The 20,189-nt window shown below is 57.2% G+C and overlaps 1 protein-coding gene across 2 annotated transcripts; it reads left to right on the forward strand.

Moving 5' to 3' along the window:
• The first annotated feature begins 589 nt into the window (after nt 1-589).
• MUSK (muscle associated receptor tyrosine kinase) lies at nt 590-20,128 on the forward strand. Of its 2 annotated transcripts, XM_032961181.2 has the most exons (12): nt 632-1,758; nt 7,961-8,087; nt 9,039-9,190; nt 9,683-9,810; nt 10,271-10,412; nt 12,318-12,347; nt 12,633-12,760; nt 14,498-14,660; nt 15,125-15,578; nt 17,665-17,850; nt 18,018-18,166; nt 18,635-20,128. In XM_032961181.2, the coding sequence occupies exons 1-12, from the start codon at nt 1,695-1,697 to the stop codon at nt 19,363-19,365; spliced, it is 2,454 nt and encodes an 817-aa protein (XP_032817072.2). In that variant the 5' UTR covers nt 632-1,694; the 3' UTR covers nt 19,366-20,128. The 2 variants fall into 2 exon arrangements, with proteins under 2 accessions (XP_075921238.1, XP_032817072.2); XM_076065123.1 differs by having other exon boundaries at nt 590-1,758; nt 12,318-12,760.
• The last annotated feature ends 61 nt before the right edge of the window (nt 20,129-20,189 follow it).

Here is a 20,189-nt window from a genome sequence, read left to right on the forward strand (position 1 = left end):
CACGACTCCGAGGAGTGCCGTTTGAGGTTCGGGTCTCTCTTGGGAGTGGCTTGTTGACAACATCTGCTCGACCTAGTTTCCACAGTCGTCCTCTGGGATCAACCTGCCTCCATCCTCCCATCATCGCCGTGTCCCCATCCTCCCATCATACTCGTGTCCCCATCCTCCAGCCCCATCCTCCCCGTGCCCCCCATCCTCCAGCCCCATCCTCCCCGTGCCCCCCATCCTCCCATCCTCCTGCCCCATCCTCCCCGTGCCCCCCATCCTCCTGCCCCATCCTCCCCGTGCCCCCCATCCTCACATCCTCCTGCCCCATCCTCCCCGTGCCCCCCATCCTCACATCCTCCTGCCCCATCCTCCCCGTGCCCCCCATCCTCCTATCCTCCTGCCCCATCCTCCCCGTGCCCCCCATCCTCCCATCCTCCTGCCCCATCCTCCCCGTGCCCCCCATCCTCCCATCCTCCTGCCCCATCCTCCCCGTGCCCCCCATCCTCCTGCCCCATCCTCCCCGTGCCCCCCATCCTCCCATCCTCCTGCCCCATCCTCCCCGTGTCCCCGCACTCCTCCTCCTCCTTCCCGTCCCCGCCACCTGTCGCTGTCCGTCGCTGCGGCGGCCTCGGTAGAGGCGGCACTGTCCCCTCCTCTCCCGGGCGGACTCGCCTCTCTCTCTCTGTCCACCTCATCAGCCCCTCTCTCTTCGTCTCCTCGTCAGTCTCTCCACTCTTCGCCTTCACCTCATCATCATCATCTCACCGTGTTTTCATCCTCAACCTCCCTTCCCACTCCACCTCGTCTTCGACCGGTCTTCACGTCCTATCCCCGTCAACCTCCACGTCGTCTCGCGATCACCTCGCCTCTCCCACCTCGTCTCTCCCACCTCGTCTCTGCCACCTCGTCTCTCCCACCTCGTCTCTGCCACCTCGCCTCTCCCACCTGGCCTCTCCCACCTCGTCTCTGCCACCTCGTCTCCTCCCCTCCCTTGCGCCTCATCGACTCCCCTCCGCTTCGTCTTCCCTCCTCCGCCTCGTCTGCACGTCACCTCGTCTCCAGCATTATACACCTCGTCACGTCCCCTGTCTCCACACACCTCGTCACGTCTCCTGTCTCCACACACCTCGTCACGTCTCCTGTCTCCACACACCTCGTCACGCCTCCTGTCTCCACACACCTCGTCACGCCTCCTGTCTCCACATACCTCGTCACGTCTCCTGTCTCCACACACCTCGTCACGTCTCCTGTCTCCACACACCTCGTCACGTCTCCAATCTCCCTACACCTCGTCACCTCTCCAATCTCCCTACACCTCGTGTCCTCTTCAATCTCCACACACCTCGTCACCTCCCATCTCCATACACCTCGTCACCTCGTGTCCTCTTCAATATCCACACACCTCGTCACCTCTCCAATCTCTCCCCACCTCGTCACCTCGTTACCTCTCCTATCTCCATACACCTCGTCACCTCTCCAATCTCCAATCTCCACACACCTCGTCACCTCTCCTATCTCTCCCCACCTCGTCACCTCTCCAATCTCACCCCACCTCGTCACCTCGTCACCTCTCCTATCTCTCCCCACCTCGTCACCTCTCCAATCTCTCCCCACCTCGTCACCTCGTCACCTCTCCTATCTCTCCCCACCTCGTCACCTCTCCAATCACTCCCCACCTCGTCTCCCCGGGCTTGAGGAGGGGAACGATGGCGGGATGTGGCGTCCGCGCCCTGCTGCTGTGGCTCTGCGTGGCCTCTGCCTCCCCCGACGGTGAGGAGGGTGAGGAGGTGGTGGACGCGGGGTGAGGAGGTGGTGGACGCGGGGTGAGGAGGTGGTAGAGACGGTGCAGAAAAAGAGCGAGCGTGTGCGCGTGTCGGGATGTGTGGGTGTAGGGTGTAGGTGTGTATAGGGTACATGGGTGTAGGGTGTAGGTGTGTATAGGGTACATGAGTGTAGGGTGTAGGTGTGTATAGGGTACATGAGTGTAGGGTGTAGGTGTGTAGGGTGTAGGTGTGTATAGGGTGTAGGTGTGTAGGGTGTAGGTGTGTATAGGGTACATGGGTGTAGGGTGTAGGTGTGTAGGGTGTAGGTGTGTATAGGGTGTAGGTGTGTAGGGTGTATGTGTGTATAGGGTACATGGGTGTAGGGTGTAGGTGTGTAGGGTGTAGGTGTGTATAGGGTGTAGGTGTGTAGGGTGTAGGTGTGTATAGGGTGTAGGTGTGTAGGGTGTATGTGTGTATAGGGTACATGGGTGTAGGGTGTAGGTGTGTAGGGTGTAGGTGTGCATAGGGTGTCGGGACCTGTAGAATGTAGGGTGTATAGGGTACATTGGTATAGGGTGCAGTGTAGGAGTGTTTAGGGTGCAAGGATGTGTAGGGTGTATGAGTGTATAGAGTGTAGGTGTGTAGGGGTGTATAGGGTGTAAGGATGTGTAGGGTGCAGTGTAGGGTATCAGGATATGTAGGGGGTGTAGGGGGTAGTGTAGGGATGTGTAGCGTCTCGGGGTGTATAGGGTCTAGGGGTGTATAGGGTCTAGGATGGTATAGGGTCTAGGGGTGTATAGGGTCTAGGGGTGTATAGGGTATAGGGGTGTATCGGGTCTAGGGGTGTATAGCGTCTTGGGGTGTATAGGGTCTAGGGGTGTATAGGGTCTAGGGGTGTATAGCGTCTTGGGGTGTATAGGGTCTAGGGGTGTATAGGGTCTAGGGGTGTATAGCGTCTTGGGGTGTATAGGGTCTAGGGGTGTATGGGGGTAGGGATGTACAGTATATGATGTAGCGTAGGGGTGTATATATTGGGTGTAGTTCTTGATAGTGTGGTGCATGAGTATGGGGTGTATTGATGTGTCCTGTGTGGCGGTAAACGAGTGTGGTAAGTAACACTGCTGACTGGATAATAGGGATGACGTAGGGATGTATGACTGTGAGTGGTGTGTGTGTGTGGGCTGTAGGCTGTGTGGCTGTAAGCTGTGTGTGACTGTAGGCTGAGTGAGTGTGACTGTAGGCTGTGTGACTGTAGGCTGACTGTAGGCTGTGTGAGTGTGACTGTAGGCTGTGTGACTGTAGGCTGTGTGAGTGTGACTGTAGGCTGTGTGCCTGTAGGCTGAGTGAGTGTGACTGTAGGCTGTGTGACTGTAGGCTGTATGGCTGTAGGCTGTGACTGTAGGCTGTGTGAGTGTGACTGTAGGCCGTGTGTGACTGTAGGATGTGTGAGTGTGACTGTCGGCTGTGTGACTGTAGGCTGTGTGAGTGTAGGCTGTGTGAGTGTGACTGTAGACTGTGTGACTGTAGGCTGTGAGTGTGACTGTAGGCTGTGTGACTGTAGGCTGAGTGAGTGTGACTGTAGGCTGTGTGAGTGTAGGCTGAGTGAGTGTGACTGTAGGCTGTGTGAGTGTAGGCTGAGTGAGTGTGACTGTAGGCTGTGTGACTGTATGCTGAGTGAGTGTGACTGTAGGCTGTGTGACTGTAGGCTCAGTGAGTGTGACTGTAGGCTGTGTGACTGTAGGCTGAGTGAGTGTGACTGTACGCTGTGCAAGTGTAGGCTGAGTGAGTGTGACTGTAGGCTGTGTGTGGCTGTAGGCTGCGTGAGTGTGACTGTAGGCTGCGTGAGTGCGGCTGTAGGCTGTGTGTGACTGTAGGCTGTGTGACTGTAGGCTGTGTGTGACTGTAGGCCGTGTGTGACTGTAGGCTGTGTGAGTGTGACTGTAGGCTGTGTGCCTGTAGGCTGAGTGAGTGTGACTGTAGGCTGTGTGACTGTAGGCTGTATGGCTGTAGGCTGTGACTGTAGGCTGTGTGAGTGTGACTGTAGGCCGTGTGTGACTGTAGGATGTGTGAGTGTGACTGTCAGCTGTGTGACTGTAGGCTGTGTGAGTGTAGGCTGTGTGAGTGTGACTGTAGACTGTGTGACTGTAGGCTGTGAGTGTGACTGTAGGCTGTGTGACTGTAGGCTGAGTGAGTGTGACTGTAGGCTGTGTGAGTGTAGGCTGAGTGAGTGTGACTGTAGGCTGTGTGAGTGTAGGCTGAGTGAGTGTGACTGTAGGCTGTGTGACTGTAGGCTGAGTGAGTGTGACTGTAGACTGTGTGACTGTAGGCTCAGTGAGTGTGACTGTAGGCTGTGTGACTGTAGGCTGAGTGAGTGTGACTGTACGCTGTGCAAGTGTAGGCTGAGTGAGTGTGACTGTAGGCTGTGTGACTGTAGGCTGTGTGTGGCTGTAGGCTGCGTGAGTGTGACTGTAGGCTGCGTGAGTGTGGCTGTAGGCTGTAGACTGTGTGAGTGTGGCTGTAGGCTGTGTGACTGTAGGCTGCGTGAGTGTGGCTGTAGGCTGTGTGTGACTGTAGGCTGTGTGACTGTAGGCTGTGTGTGACTGTAGGCCGTGTGTGACTGTAGGCTGTGTGAGTGTGACTGTAGGCTGTGTGACTGTAGGCTGTGTGAGTGGAGGAGCGGTAATGTAGCGGTTAGCGCGCTGCGCTATGAACCTGGCGACCCGGGTTCGATTCCCGTTCACGGCCAACACCAGTGACGATAATCTGAATCGTTCCCGGGCCTCCCCTAGGTCGACTCAGCCTCAAATGAGTACCTGGTGCGGTGTGTAAACATCGCCACTCGGGAGACAAAGGCGGTCGGGCGTGGTGCTGGCCACCCACCCCCTCGTGTACCGTTCCGGCCTTCATAGGTGCTCGCCAACAGCACTTGCCCCTACAGTCTGTTAAGGTTATATGGGGGATCTTTGGATCTTTGTGTGACTGTATGCTGTGTGAGTGTGGCTGTAGGCTGAGTGAGTGTGGCTGTAGGCTGTGTGTATTGTCAGTCCGACCTGAACCAACCCCCACTCCGCCCCGCCAGCCAAATATCGTTTTAAAAGTCTCTCCCAAATTGTGCTGTTGGATTTTTGTCATCTGGCCCGTGTCATGGCATTCGTTTGAATAAGCCCGTCCATTATATATAGAGAGTACAAACACTCAACCTCCACCCCCAGTGAGGGGTTGCAAGCGTTGGGCCAAGCATTTCCCTCTCAAATAAATGCAATCTAAACCCAAGCAACATCTCGTGTTACGTAAAACACATTACAGGGTGTCCAACAACACGCAGTTGTAGTAGTAGGCCTTTCGTGACCAATATCCACAAGGTGAGGGGTTTTTTTTTGTTGGGTTAGATCGCGTAAATATAAATGTGTCGTTAAACCCGCCACCACCCGACACGGCCAATTTAGTAAAGGGTTTGTCACGTGAACAGAACGTGGCCAATTCGTTGCTATCTCATCATTAGACCTCCTTTGCCAGTACGAAAATATAATAATAGGGTTTATTTTAGACGCGGCTCAAAAGAAAGCCGTCTCTGGTGTGGACCAAGCAGTTTCAAGGACAATGCATATATTATCAGTGTTTTTTGTTTGCATTTTGACCACAAGTATTGTGGTTAATGCACACATGACTCCTTGTAAAAAGGTTTCAGTTTTGTTGCCAGAAAAAAATGGGAAAAACCCCTATTATGAATTCGTTGCTAGTTCAGCGCACGCCGGTTGAGTGTTGGAGCGTTAAACCCACGACAACATTTACCTTTCGAGTGCCGTGAAGTTTCACCCGGTAATTCCAACAGCCGGCATCGTGAGGCGACAGCCACATAGTTGTGGAAATATCCTCCTCACGTCTCGGTCTTGAATAGAGGGGATTAAACATCACGTTATGCAAGAATGTGCAAAAAACAAGCTACTTTAAATAATGATTAGTAGTGATTATCCGGCGTTTAAAAAATAATAATAATAAGATGCCTCCTTTCCGTAATGTCACGTAGGTAGAAAATAAAATAAATCACGACGTTTCGGGCGCAACACAAGCGCCCGGAACGTCGTGATTTATTTAATTTTTCCACCTACGTGACTTTACCGAAAGAACCAACGAGTGTGAATTACTGCAGTCACGAAAGCTTCAAATCAAGATCGCCTCCTTCCCCTTTGGCGACCAATAGTATCCATAATCGAGGTTTGTTTTTTTTGTCTTCGCTGACGTCCCTCAAAAGATGCAGGGATTCGAAGGTAATGCCACATCATGCCCTCTATTTAAGACCGATGCAGGAGGAGGATTTCTCCACAAGTCGCCTGACGATGCGGGTTGTTGTAATTGCCGGATGAAACTTCACGGGTACTCGAATTGTAAATGTTGCTGTGGTTTTAACTCTCCAACACACCACCGGCGTGTTGTACTCGTGACGAATTGGCCACGTTTTGTTTACGCGTGGTGGCGGGTTTAACGACACACTTATTTTCACGCGATGTAACCCCAACAAAAAATAATCTCTATTATGCCGCTGTATGTCCTTTAAACCCTGACCTAGAAAAAAACCGCTGGCTTACACTACTGCAGTGACTTCTACACGGTGAACAGCTGTTCGCGCTGACAATGGGCTCTGAAATATCCTAGGGGGGGCTGAGAGAGAGATTTTTGCGAAGCCACCGACCCCCTCTCCCGGCGCGGACTCGCCTCTCTCTCTCTCTATCCACTTCCTCAGCCTCCCTCTCTCTTCGTCTCCTCGTCAGTCTCCTCGCCTTCACCTCATCATCATCTCACCGTGGTTTCATCCTCAACCTCCCTTCCCTCTCCACCTCGTCTTCCACCGGTCTTCACGTCCTATCCGCGTCAACCTCCACGTCGTCTCACGCTCCTTTCCCCTCGCCCACCTCGTCTCTGCCACCTCGTCTCCTCCCCTCCTTACACCTCATCGACTCGCCTCCACTTCGTCTTCCCTCCTCCGACTCGTCTGCACATCACCTCGTTTCCACGATAATATACCTCGTCACGTCTCCAATCTACACACACCTCGTCACCTCTCCAATCTCCCTACACCTCGTCACCTCTCCAATCTCCCTACACCTCGTCACCTCTCCAATCTCCACCCACTCATTTGTCAAGTTACTCAGGAATTCACCTCCTCACTCAACCACATTCATCCACTTACTCATTCACCCACTCATCTGTCAAGTCACTCAATAATCTAACCACGCACCCACATTCACGAACCCAATCACCCTGCCTTTAACGTTTGCGCACCTGTTAAAGTTTCACCCAGACAGTCCAGGAATTGGCAGCTGTGTTCGGGGTGGCAGGATTTGATTTGTACCGGGATGTTCGTGGCACTCTTTTTTGCCCTTCATCAGTTTTGATAATTGACCTCGGTTCACCGAGAGAGAGATATCCGTGTTTGGTCTACAGTGAAAATGTGGCAACTCTTGTCAAGCGGTATGGACCCCCCGTACGTTTGTCTGTTGTGTGTGAAGGGCTAAATCTCCAGTCTGTGTAGTCCTTTGGTAAACATTTTATTTAGCTGCCCCCTCGCACCCCCTCTTACCCCCCCCACCCCATGTGCCACGGTAATGGATGGCAGCCGTGCCATGAGGGGTTAATCAGCTGACTCACAGCAGGCTGTCTCTCTCCAATTGGCATCACAGCGCGGTATTCATCACATTGCACAACGGTGTTCCCGTATGACACCACCAGGAGGTGTGGGGACTGTTCCAGCCAGTGGTGTGCACCTAGCCTGGCACGAGGGCTGTGGTGACGTCGCTGTCACTTTTAGTGGCGATAGAGCGGTCGTTGATTATGTTGAAGGGACCGTCATAAAACTATAAACAAACGAAATCATTTTTTAAACATATTTTACCAGGCAAGGCCTACTGAGCTATTCGGCTCTTTTTCATAAGCGATCTGGCCACTACAAGATAGCTTTAAAAAAGTGGCTTATCATCATCACGTGGGAATTTATAACAGCCAGATACTCAAACGCATGTTTCTAACTATGGAGGGGAAAACAAGAGGAAAAATCCACACGACCACGGGGAGAGAGACACGCAAACTCCAAATATACAGGCTTCAGGGTTGGGATCGAACCCAGGACCTCCTGCATACCAGGTGAGGCCGTTAACATCTCCTAGCCAACCGTGAGGCTATTGGGGTGGATTTCTGTCTTCGTCTGCCCAAAGGACCCGTAATCACGTTGGGGCCCGAGAACCAGGATGCACTGGTGGAGCAGGAGGCATCCTTCACGTGCCACGTGACGGCCTCCCCATCAGCCGAGATCACCTGGTCGCGCAACCACGTTCCCGTGAGGTGAGCCAGCGCAGCTCCTCGAGTCCGTCCCGGTGTCAAGGACAACGGTCCTCCCACTCCCTGCGCAGACACGGGCTCATCCACCACCTGCTGCTGCTGCTGCTGGTGCTCGGACCAGCGATGCTGTGCGGATGCGCCCGCGATTTGAGCGGTGGGAATTGTAGTCGAATCGAGCGGTGGGAACGTGATGGTATACTACGGCGTGTCACACCGGCGTGTCACACCGGTGCTTCTCAGAACACCAAGTGTGAATAGGCTTATTCCCTGAACTCCATACATTTCCATTTCGATCACAGAACACACCTGTACACGAGGCCACAAAACAATAGGGGGCCTTGATCAGACACACGGACACAACAACAACAGCCGCCATGCACCACTAAGTGGCAGTGACGTACCACAACGCTTGTGCCAGGCTAGGTGCACTTTGAGGCCACGTGAAGTGTTGGAGGCTCGATGGCAGGAGGGCCCGGGACAGACCCAGGTGCCGTGACTTGACTGACTGAGATGACTGGCAGATGCACCAGACACACAAGGGTACTCACGCAGACAATAACATCGGAGATTCTCTTGTCTCACTGCACCAGGACACTCATTAAAGTGAGGTCCAGGACCAGTTCTGATAGCACTCGCCACTGATATTACCCCTGGCCAGGAATCAAACTCGGGACGTCGGGTTCGTAGCACGGTTGCACAATCCGCGACACCGCCACTTCCTCCGGCACGCACAGACAACACACACGTACACATACATACGCAAAGACAAAACAAAGACACACGAACACACAGCACGTGCGCGTGTGGACCTGGCGTGGCGCCGTAGTGCCGTGCCCGGCCGTCATCGGTGCCGCTCGCGAGTATCACTTGCCCCGGTAGCCTGTGCACACTACGTGGGGGGTTGGGTGGGGGTCTTCACCTTTGTCCGCGCGCGTGTGTGTGTGTGCACCGCAGGCGCTTCGATGCGCGCTACCGGCTCGGCGAGGGTGGGCAGCTGCTCACGGTGGTGACGGTGGAGGAGCCGGACGCCGGCGTGTACTGCTGCACCGCCTCCAACGGGCACGGGACCCCGGCGCACGCCTGTGCCGCCCTGCAGGTCAAGATGAGTGCGTGGCGCTCAATCACCGGCTCGTGCTGCCCTCACTCCTGACCCCCGTGCTGCCCCAGTGCTGCCCCGCCACCCTGTGTGCTGCCCACTCCTGACCCCCGTGCTGCCCCGCCACCCTGTGTGCTGCCCACTCCTGACCCCAGTGCTGCCCCGCCACCCTGTGTGCTCCTCACTCCTGCCCCCAGTGCCGCCCCGTGCTGCCCCGCTGCTTCGCGCTACCTCCACCTGCCTCGTGCTGCCCAACCTGTGCTGCCCTGTGCTGTCCCCACGCTGCCTCTGCTTGACCCTTGCCGCCCCGCTGCGCTGTGTTTCCACGTCTTGCTTCGAGTCTCTCAAGCGTTTGTGTGTGTGTGTGTGCGTGTGCGCGCGTGCGTCCGCGCACGAGTATAAGTGAATGCATGTACACACGCGTGTGCGTTTTGTAGATGTGCAATTGAGTGTGTGTTCCTGAATGTGGTGCGTGCGTGCGCGCGTGCCCGCACGCTCTCAGAGCCGCGCATCACCCGGCCGCCTGGCGACGTCACGGTTGTCGTGGGCGCCAAGGTGGTGCTGCCGTGCATCTCCATGGGCAACCCCACCCCGGCCATCTCCTGGACCAAAGACAACGCTCCTCTTAGGGTGAGGGGTCAGCCGAACCCGCCTCGCCTCACCTGATCTCAACCCATCCCGAGCCATCCGTATCTTCCCTCGGCTTCCTTGTGTGTCTGTGTTCACGTGTTTGTACCTCGTCTTCCCCTCCATCTTTCCGTGTCCCCTCTGTGGAGCACCTCTGCGCCCTCCTGTCTCTCTGTGTGCCTCCCTTGTCTCTATGTATGCCTCCCTTGTCTCCCCGTGTCCCTTGTCTCCCCGTGTCCCTTGTCTCCCCGTGTCCCTTGTCTCCCCGTGTCCCCAAGGGCCCTCACCTGTGTGTCCCACGTGTCTCTGCATGCCTCTCACTGTGTCCCCTCGTGTCCTTGTGCGTCGTCCCAGTGACACCACGGGTGTTCTCGTGTGTCCGCATGTGCCCCCACGTGCCCCGTATTACCCCCCACCCCACCCCACCCGTGCACCGTGTTTCCTCCATCCACGTTTCCCGCAGGAGTCGAGCCGTGTGTCGGTGCTGGCGTCGGGGAACCTGCGCGTGCGGGGCACCACGCGCACGGACGGCGGCCTCTACCGCTGCGCGGCGCGCAACAGCTTCGGCGTGGAGTACTCGCGGCCCGCCCTGCTCACCGTGCACGGTGGGGGTGGTGGGGGGAGAGGCACGGGGACGTGAGGGCACGGGGGCACGGGGGCACGGGGACATCGGGACGTGGGGATGCAGGGACGTGGGGATGCGGGGACTCAACTATAAACTAAACAATCTTCTTTGGTTCTTTCGGTAAAGTCACGTAGAATGAGAATAAAATAATAAATTGATAAAATAACACAATAAAATTCTCACGACGTTTCGGCCACAACACAAGCGGCCTTCATCAGGTGAAGGGACGAGACTGTCTGGAGGACAGCGCTGGAGAATATTATTGTGTTATTTTATTTTATCAATTTATTATTGTATTCTCATTCTACCTGACTTTACCGAAAGAACCAAAGAAGGTGAATCCTTGCAGTCACGAAAGCTTTAAATCGAAAACTAAACAATGTTTTAAGTTACCAGGTAAGGCCCACTGAGCTATTATTGCTCTTTTTCAGAAGCGACCTGGCTATCACAAATGATAGCTCAACGAACTGGCTTATCATCGTGTGGAAATGTATAGTAGCCAAATACTCTAAATGCACGATGCTGATTCTAAATGTGGAGGGAAAAACCGGAGGACCCCGAGAAAAAAAAATCCCCACGATCACGGGGAGAGAGACGCAGACTCGAAATATACAGCAGCAGGCATCGTCAGGGTCGAGATCAAAACCCACGACCTCCTGCATACCAGGTGATGAAGATAACATCTAGCCACCGTGGCACTGCCATTGGGTACAGGAACACGGAGACATGAGGACTACAGGGGGAGGGGGACACAGGGACGAGGAGCATCAACTATCATCAAGTGAACTCCGGCAGTCATCCTCGCAGCACCGGCTTTTGGCTGGCTCTCGAACAAAGACGGTGGTCACCGCACCGCGCGCTTTCAGATGCGCTTCTGCGGCCGTCTGGAACGCTCTCCCTTCCGATATTTGTGAGCCACTGGTTCTATGCACTTTTAAATAATCTAGATTGACAAACTCACTTCTTTCGGACTGCTTTTTGCGTTTAGCTCCTTGTCCTTCCCCCGCAACCTCCGATTAGCACAGCTGGCTACGTACGGTGTGAAAGAAGTTGAGCATACACACGTAGTGTGGAAGGTCTCCTCTTCCTTCTTGCTCGGGGCTTGTGTGTGTGTGTGCGGGTGGCGTGCGTCGCACACACACACACACTCAGTCGGAGATGAGGTAGTCGCACGAGGCATCGGGCATTCTGGCGAATTGCCCAATGATGCTGGATGTAATTACCAGCGAAACGTCGTACTCAAACTGTAAATGTTGTGGATTCACTCTTCAACACACCGGTGGGCTAAAGCAGTGAACTATTTGTCTTTTGTCAACGTGACACTTTTTTTGCTGATTGGCCTTGTCGGGTGGTGGAGGGTTACGACACATTTATAAATAACGCGATCTAACACAAAAACCTTTATTATGAATAACATTGGTCGCGAAAGCCTACGTGTTAAACTCCCCTTTTATTGTTGTCGAGTTCACGCCACCAACTCGGGCCCCCCTCTCTCTCACGACCACGCTGCCGCACGACCAAGCCCAGACACGACCCCTGTCCGCGTTGCACCGACGGAGTCGACCGAGACAGCCAGCTACTGTCCGGCCGCGCAGTGATCGGGCGAAGGTGGCGGCGGAGAAGGCGGCGACGACGAGACGAGCCCACTCCCAGAACCGGCAGCCCGGAGCTCTCGCTCCCTGCTGCTTTTACTCCCCACGAGGTCTACCGTGACCCTTGCCCCAGTGCCTCGGCCCTACCGGCACACCCGTGTATATGCTCAACGGCGTGTATGCTAAGTGTCTACCTGCAGCGCTATGTCACTACACAAACATGGGCACGCGGCGACACTGAGGTACAGCGAACCTTAACGCTGCCTCTTTATACTGTGCCCGTGTCTCTGCAGAGAGGAGCGTGGACCACGCAACTGCTGAAGGTGCGTGTCCCTCTCTCCGGTGTGTCTCTTTGTCTCCGTTGTTTCCACGCGCTGTATCTGCATGCTGCGTCTGTGTGTGTCCTGTGTCTTTCTGTGTTTTTGTCTCAAGCTGCGCGTCTCTCTATCTGTTTATCCACGCCGTGTCTCTGTGTGTCCCCATGCCACGTCTGCGCATGTCTCCGTGTCTCATGTCTCTGCGTGTCTCTACGCAGTGCACCTTGTCCCTGCGTGTCCCGTGTCTCCGTCTCCACGCCGTTGTCACTCCGTGCCGTGTTGGCACCGCAGGTCCTGCGCGCATGCTGCAGGCCCCGGAGGCCGAGTATCAGGTTCGGCACGGGGCCGAGCTGGTGCTGCTGTGTCGAGCTCGGGGCCTCCCTCCTCCCACACTCACGTGGACGCGTGACGGTGCCCCCGTGAGTCCTACACTGGGCACCACACTGGGACCCACACTGGGACCCACACCAGGCACCACACTGGGACCCCCACTGGGCACCACACTGGGACCCACACTGAGCACCACACTGGGACCCACACTGAGCACCACACTGGGACCCACACTGGGCATCACACTGGGACCCACACTGGGACCCACACTGGGACCCACACTGAGCACCACACCGAGCACCACACCGAGCACCACACTGGGACTCACACTGGGACCCACACTGGGCACCACACTGGGACCCACACCAGGCACCACACTGGGACCCACACTGGGACCCACACTGGGACCCACACTGGGACCCACACTGGGCACCACACTGGGACCCACACCAGGCACCACACTGGGACCCACACTGGGCACCACACTGGGACCCACACCAGGCACCACACTGGGACCCACACTGGGACCCACACTGAGTACCACACTAGGACCCACACTGGGACCCACACTGGGCATCACACTGGGACCCACACTGGGACCCACACCAGGTCCTACACTTACTCTAGAATCCCAGCTGTGATGCGCATCGCAGCATTGAGTTGTCATTTCAATCGATTATGTCGCTGTGAGTATCACTGTGAGTGTCGCTGTGTCGCTCCGAGTGTCACCGTGAGTGTTGTTGTGTCACTGCGAGTGTTGTTGTGTCACTGTGAGTGTTGTGTCACTGCGAGTGTTGTTGTGTCACTGTGAGTGTTGTGTCACTGTGAGTGTTGTTGTGTCACTGTGAGTGTTGTTGTGTCACTGCGAGTGTTGTTGTGTCACTGTGAGTGTCGTTGTGTCGCTGTGTCGCTTTGTGACTGTATCTCTGTGAGTGTCACTGTGTCACTGTATCTCTGTGAGTGTCACTGTGTCACTGTATCTCTGTGAGTGTCACTGTATCTCTGTGTCACTGTGAGTGTCGCTGTGAGTATCTCTGTGTCACTGTGAGTATCTCTGTGTCACTGTGAGTATCTCTGTCACTGTATCTCTGTGAGTGTCACTGTGAGTATCTCTGTGAGTGTCACTGTCCGTGTCTCTGTGAGTGTCACTGTATCTCTGTGAGTGTCGCTGTGAGTATCTCTGTGAGTTTCACTGTATCTCTGTGTCACTGTATCTCTGTGAGTGTCACTGTGAATGTCTCTGTGAGAGTCACTGTGAGTGTCGTTGTGAGTATCTCTGTGTCACTGTGAGTGTCTCTGTGAGTGTCACTGTGAGTGTCGCTGTGAGTATCTCTGTGAGTGTCGCTGTGAGTGTTGTTGTGTCACTGTGAGTGTTGCTGTATCTCTGTGAGTGTCGCTGTGAGTGTCACTGTGTCTCTGTGAGTGTCACTGTGAGTATCTCTGTGTCACTGTATCTCTGTAAGTGTCACTGTGAGTATCTCTGTGTCACTGTGAGTATCTCTGTGTCACTGTGAGTGTCACTGTGAGTGTCACTGTGTCTCTGTGTAACTGTGTCTCTGTGAGTATCTCTGTGAGTGTCACTGTGTCTCTGTGAGTATCTCTGTGTCACGGTGAGTGTCACTGTGAGTGTCTCTGTGAGTATCTCTGTGAGTGTGACTGTGTCACTGTATCTCTGTGTCACTGTGAGTATCTCTGTGTCACTGTGTCTCTGTGAGTGTCACTGTGTCTCTGTGAGTGTCACTGTGTCTCTGTGAGTATCTCTGTGAGTGTCACTGTGAGTGTCGTTGTGTCACTCCGAGCACCACCGTGAGTGCCGCCGCGTGCAGCTCCCTCCAGAGCTCTCGGCGGAGGTGGTGACGCGCGGCGCGGTCACGGAGTCCTGGGTCCGGCTCCGCGTTTTCCTCTCCGCCAACTTCGCGTGCCGCGCCGACAACGTTCACGGGAGCGCCGAGGCGCGCACCCATGTCTCCCTGCAGGGGGACGGGCCCGGTGGGTGGTGGCGGGGGGGTCGACTCAGCCTCCAATGAGTACCTGGTGCGGTCTGCAGTAAACATCACCGCTGGGGAGACAAAGGCGGTCGGGCGCAGTGCTGGCCACCCACTCCCCTCGTGTGCCGTGCCGGCCTTTGTAGGTGCTCGCTAACAGCACTTGCCCCAACAGTCTGTTCAGGCTATAAGGGGGACCCTTTGTCTTTGAGGTCGGTCGGATTTGGGGAGATGATGCTGTCCGCTGACAGCAATTCAATCAGTCAAAACCGTTCGAATGCTCACGGTGCACCCATTAAAAAATAACGTGAACTGATTTTACTGCACCCCGAGAGTCTGGAGGTGCCACCTTGTCCCTGCCATTCACCCTACACCGCCCTGCTCACGTGCCCCCCACCCCCACCAGCCCCCCACCCCCACCAGCACCCTCTACCACGCACGGCTAACGCTTGCGCTCCCTTTGCGCAGGCTCGCCAGGCGAGGCGTCGGCGGTTCCGACGACTCAATCCCCCGCGCGCGGCGCCGCGGCCCCGGCAGTGGAGGTGGCTCCAGCGCGCGGCGGCGGCGGCGGCGGCGGCGTTGGTGGTGGAGGTGTCGGTGGTACCGCTGGAGCAGCCGGTGCTGGCGGTAGCGACCGTGGCGCCGGCGGTAGTCACGGCGGCGGCGTCGGTGCCGGCGACGGCGCCGGCGATGATAGCGGTCGCCGTGGCGGCGACGGTGCTCGCCACGACCCGGGGATGCCGGAGCACGTGGCGCCGCCCCCCGCGGCGGCGGCGTCGGCCACGCACTCCATGCTGGTGGTGATCTCGCTCGTGTCCGGCCTGGGCGCGACCGCGCTGCTCACGCTGCTGGGGGCCGCCGCGTGCAACGCCGTGCGGCGCCAGCAGCGGCACAAGGAGCGCCGGCACGGCCACGACGAGGGGTGCGGGGACGCGAACGCAGCAGCCACAGCGGCCACAGCGGCCACAGCGGCCACAGTGGCCACCAGTAACAGCGGGCACAGCGGCCACAGCGGCCACAGTGGCCACCAGTAACAGCGGCCACAGCGGCCACAGCGGCCACAGTGGCCACCAGTAACAGCGGCCACAGCGGCCACAGTGGCCACCAGTAACAGCGGCCACAGTGGCCACCAGTAACAGTGGCCACAGTGGCCACCAGTAACAGTGGCCACAGCGGCCACCAGTAACAGTGGCCACCAGTAACAGTGGCCACCAGTAACAGTGGTCACCAGTAATGGTGGCCACCAGTAACAGCGGCCACCAGTAACAGTGGCCACAGTGGCCACCAGTAAGAGCGGCCACCAGTAACGGCGGCAACAGTGGCCACCAGTAACGGCGGCCACAGTGGCCACCAGTAACAGTGGCCACCAGTAACAGCGGCCACAGCGGCCACCAGTAACAGTGGCCACAGCGGCCACAGCGGCCACCAGTAACAGTGGCCACCAGTAACGGCGGCCACAGTGGCCACCAGTAACAGTGGCCACCAGTAACAGCGGCCACAGTGGCCACCAGCAACAGTGGCCACAGTGGCCACCAGTAACAGCGGCCACAGTGGCCACCAGTAACGGCGGCCACCAGTAACGGCGGCCACAGTGGCCACCAGTAACGGCGGCCACCAGTAACGGCGGCCACAGTGGCCACCAGCAACGGCGGCCACCAGTAACGGCGGCCACCAGTAACAGCGGCCACAGTGGCCACCAGTAACGGCGGCCACCAGTAACAGCGGCCACAGTGGCCACCAGTAACGGCGGCCACCAGTAACGGCGGCCATCAGTAACGGCGGCCACCAGTAACGGCGGCCACCAGTAACGGCGGCCACCAGTAACGGCGGCCACCAGTAACAGTCGCCACCAGTAACAGCGGCCACAGTGGCCACCAGTAACGGCGGCCACTAGTAACGGCGGCCACCAGTAACGGCGGCCACCAGTAACGGCGGCCACCAGTAACAGCGGCCACTGTTACTGGTGGCCACCAGTAACAGTGGCCACCAGTAACAGTGGCCACCAGTAACAGCGGCCACCAGTAACAGTGGCAACCAGTAACAGCGGCCACCAGTAACAGTGGCCACCAGTAACAGTGGCCAGCCCTGGGCCTGCCCGAGATTGACTCGGCGTTAAGTGTTCAGTTCAGTTTATTTTGGTAGAGCCCTGTGAGCCATTCGGCTCTTGAATCAGGTGCAACCGCAACAAACAAAAAAACAAAAACACGAACAAGTGAGCAGCTGGTGCGGTGTGTAGTAAACTCGGCCAGTGGGGAGACAAAGGCGGTCGGGGGCGTGGTGTTGGCCACCCACCACCTCGTGCCCCAACAGTCTGCTACAGGTTATACGGGGGATCCTTTGTCTTTTCAATGCACTTATGCTTGTGCTGTGAATATTAAAATGCACTGGGCTAAATGAAGACAGCTTCACAGGTCCTGCACTTAATTTAGCTAAATTCCCTTTCTGGAGGGTAACAATTTCACTTCGACTGTCACGAGTGCGGAAGTCACGTCGCGTGACTCAGTCGCGTGGTGCGGATTGACACAACTTAGCACGGTACGGATGTGTGTGGTGCGGCATGGTGGTGCGTGCGGTGTGGTTTTATTTTTGCTCTTTACCAAATGATGCATTTATTTTACCAGGTAAGACCCACTGAGCTATATAGCTCAACCAAGTGGATTATCATGCCGAAATGTAGAGCAGCCACATTCTCTAAACGCATGCTGATTCTAAATGTGGAGGGAAAAATCGTAGGACCCAGAGAAAAATCCACACAACCACGGGGAGAGAGAGAGAGAGAGACACGCAAACTCCAAATATACGTACATTTACGTGATCTAACCCAAACAAACCCCTATAATATGGATGATATTGGTCGCGAAAGCCTACGTGTTAATCTCCGAATATACAGCAGCAGGCATCGTCAGGCTCAAGATCGAACCCACGACCTCCCGTGTACCGTGCGAGGTAGTGAACGTCTCGCCAGAGCGGCCGGCAAAAAACAACCACTGGGTACGGTGTCTCCGCAGGGCCGGCCTGCCATGCGAGGCGCCCTCGAACCACGTGCTGCTGGAGCGGATCCCACCCAACCCCATGTACCAGCGCCTGTCGAGCCTGCTGAGCTCGCGGCTGCAGAGCCTCGAGTACCCGCGCAACAACATCCAGTACGTGCGCGACATCGGCCAGGGCGCCTTCGGCCGCGTCTTCCAGGCCAGGTGGGCGCCCGCAGCTCCTGCCCGCCCGGCCGCCGGACCTGTGACCCGCACTGCAAATCGGTGACGCTTGTACAAAGTATAGGAGCACCCCCCCGCCCCGCTGAGCCTGACCCATGTGACCCATGTGACCCCCTGTGACCCCTCCTCGCCCGACTCCTGTGGGGCAGGGCCCCGGGGCTGCTGGCGGGCGAGGCGGTGACCATGGTGGCCGTGAAGATGCTGAAGGAGGAGGCTTCACCAGACATGCAGGCCAACTTCCACCGCGAGGCGGCGCTCATGGCGGAGTTCACGCACCCCAACATCGTCAAGCTGCTGGGTGACAAAAGCGCACACGCGCACACGCGCACACGCGGGTGCACCCTTGCTCGCATGTGCACGCACACACGCCCAAGCTTGTGCCAGGCTACGTGCACTTTGAGGCCATCACGTGAAATGTCGAAGGCAGGAGGTCACGGGGCAGCTTGAGGTGTCTCCCCATTACTGATGCTTACCTTACCAAGAACTCATTTTAAGGCGACCTTGGTGGAGGCATCAGGACCGGGGCGCGTAATCGTCACCGGTGTTGGCTGTGAGCGGGAATTGAACTCGGGTGGCCCGGTCCAGTAGCGCTAACCGCTACACACACGATCTGACACACACACACACACACGATCTGACACACACACACACGATCTGACACACACACGATCTGACACACACACGATCTGACACACACACACACGATCTGACACACACACACACGATCTGACACGTGCCGGCCGCACTCCCCCCCCCCCGCCCACAGGAGTGTGCGCCGTGGGGAAGCCCTTCTGCCTCCTCTTCGAGTTCATGCCGCACGGAGACCTCAACGAGTACTTGCGGCGCTGCAGCTCTGAGGCGGGGCTGGCGGCGTCGTCGCCGCCGGCGAGAGCGCCGACGGTGACGACGGCGACGACGACGACGCAGGGCGACCGCTCCACGCTGTCGGCTCAGAGCAGCGGCTCGGAGCCCGTGTCGCTGTGCTGTGCCGACAAGCTGTTCGTGGCTACGCAGGTCGCCGCCGGCATGGCCTACCTCGCCGAGCGCAAGTTTGTGCACCGGGACCTCGCCACGCGCAATTGCCTCGTCGGCAACCGCCTCGTCGTCAAGATCTCCGACTTCGGCCTCTCGCAGAGCATATACGCGGCCGACTACTACAAGGCGAACGAGAACGACGCCATCCCCATCCGCTGGATGCCGCCCGAGTCCATCTTCTACAACCGCTACACGAGCGAGTCGGACGTGTGGGCGTTCGGCGTCGTCCTCTGGGAGATCTTCTCACACGGCCTGCAGCCCTACTTCGGCATGTCGCACGAGGAGGTCATCTACTTTGTGCGCGACGGCAACGTGCTCGCGTGCCCCGACGGGTGCCCGCTCGACCTCTACAACCTCATGCGCCTGTGCTGGGCGCACGCGCCCGCCGACCGGCCCAGCTTCGCCAGCGTCCAGCACGTGCTGGCGCGCATGCACGCGCAGCTGACGGCGCCGGCGCCCTGAGTCGCGATGGGGAGCCGCCACCTTCCCCACCGCGTTCCCTGGTCCGGGACACGCGCGCGCGCGCTCTCTCTCGCTCGTTACGCTGAGGGGGCGCTGGCGCCCCTTGCAGCCGTGGGCCCGTGTCGTCGCCGGTTCCCGCCCCAGAGGCGGCTTCGGTCAGATTCGGTGCATCTCGTGCTCAGCGCCGGGTGGTGCATTCTGCCCCGGAGACCCCTGCGGTGGCTCCGCTGGCACCCGTGTTCTGCCTAGTAGGGGCCCCTGCTCAGCCGGGGGGAGTTCAGTTTGTTTTGCCCAGATTGGCTCCACAACATCCGTTCTTGGTCGGGGGACTGCGTGCCGATCATGGGGTCTCTGTGTTCGCCCAGAGGACCCGTTCCCTGGTATCTGGATCCCCGTCTTGAGCCTCTAGGTCCCCTTCTGAACTAGAGGGTCCCTATCTAACCCAGGGGGCTCTTGTCTGAGCCCTGGAGTTCTCTGTCCCGACCCTGATTGTTGCTATCTGTCCCTGTTTATCTGTCCCTGCTCTCTGACTATTGGGTCCCTGTGTGATGCTTAGGGACCCCTTTGACCCGACGGGCCCCTGTCCACACAGGAATGTGGGCTGTGGGCCCCGGTCGAACGCGTGGGTGTATGAATGAGCGCTTTTCATTGCGGCTCCGACGGCAGTGGAGGAGCGTTTTTTTCTCTCGAAAGGGTCGCGATGAAATAAAACGATTCGTGTTCACATGCGAGGCCTGGGACGGCGCTCGGTGATTTACTATACCTGGAGTTTCCGCCAATGACCTCGGCGCTTTGACATGAACTACGGACGCGTGTGTGTTAAT

Source organism: Petromyzon marinus, chromosome 1, assembly GCF_048934315.1.
Source record: "Petromyzon marinus isolate PM22_M1 ecotype Great Lakes invasive population chromosome 1, UKy_Petmar_22M1.pri1.0, whole genome shotgun sequence".
Taxonomy (NCBI): Eukaryota; Metazoa; Chordata; class Hyperoartia; order Petromyzontiformes; family Petromyzontidae; genus Petromyzon; species Petromyzon marinus.

Bases quoted from the DNA above. Each gene is read 5' to 3' on its own strand.
- MUSK (XM_076065123.1), top strand. From the start codon at position 1,695: ATGGCGGGATGTGGCGTCCGCGCCCTGCTGCTGTGGCTCTGCGTGGCC. The intron at 9,191-9,682 runs GTGCGTGGCGCT...GCACGCTCTCAG, and splicing joins CGCCCTGCAGGTCAAGATGA to AGCCGCGCATCACCCGGCCG. The intron at 12,761-14,497 runs GTGAGTCCTACA...CGCCGCGTGCAG, and splicing joins GGACGCGTGACGGTGCCCCC to CTCCCTCCAGAGCTCTCGGC.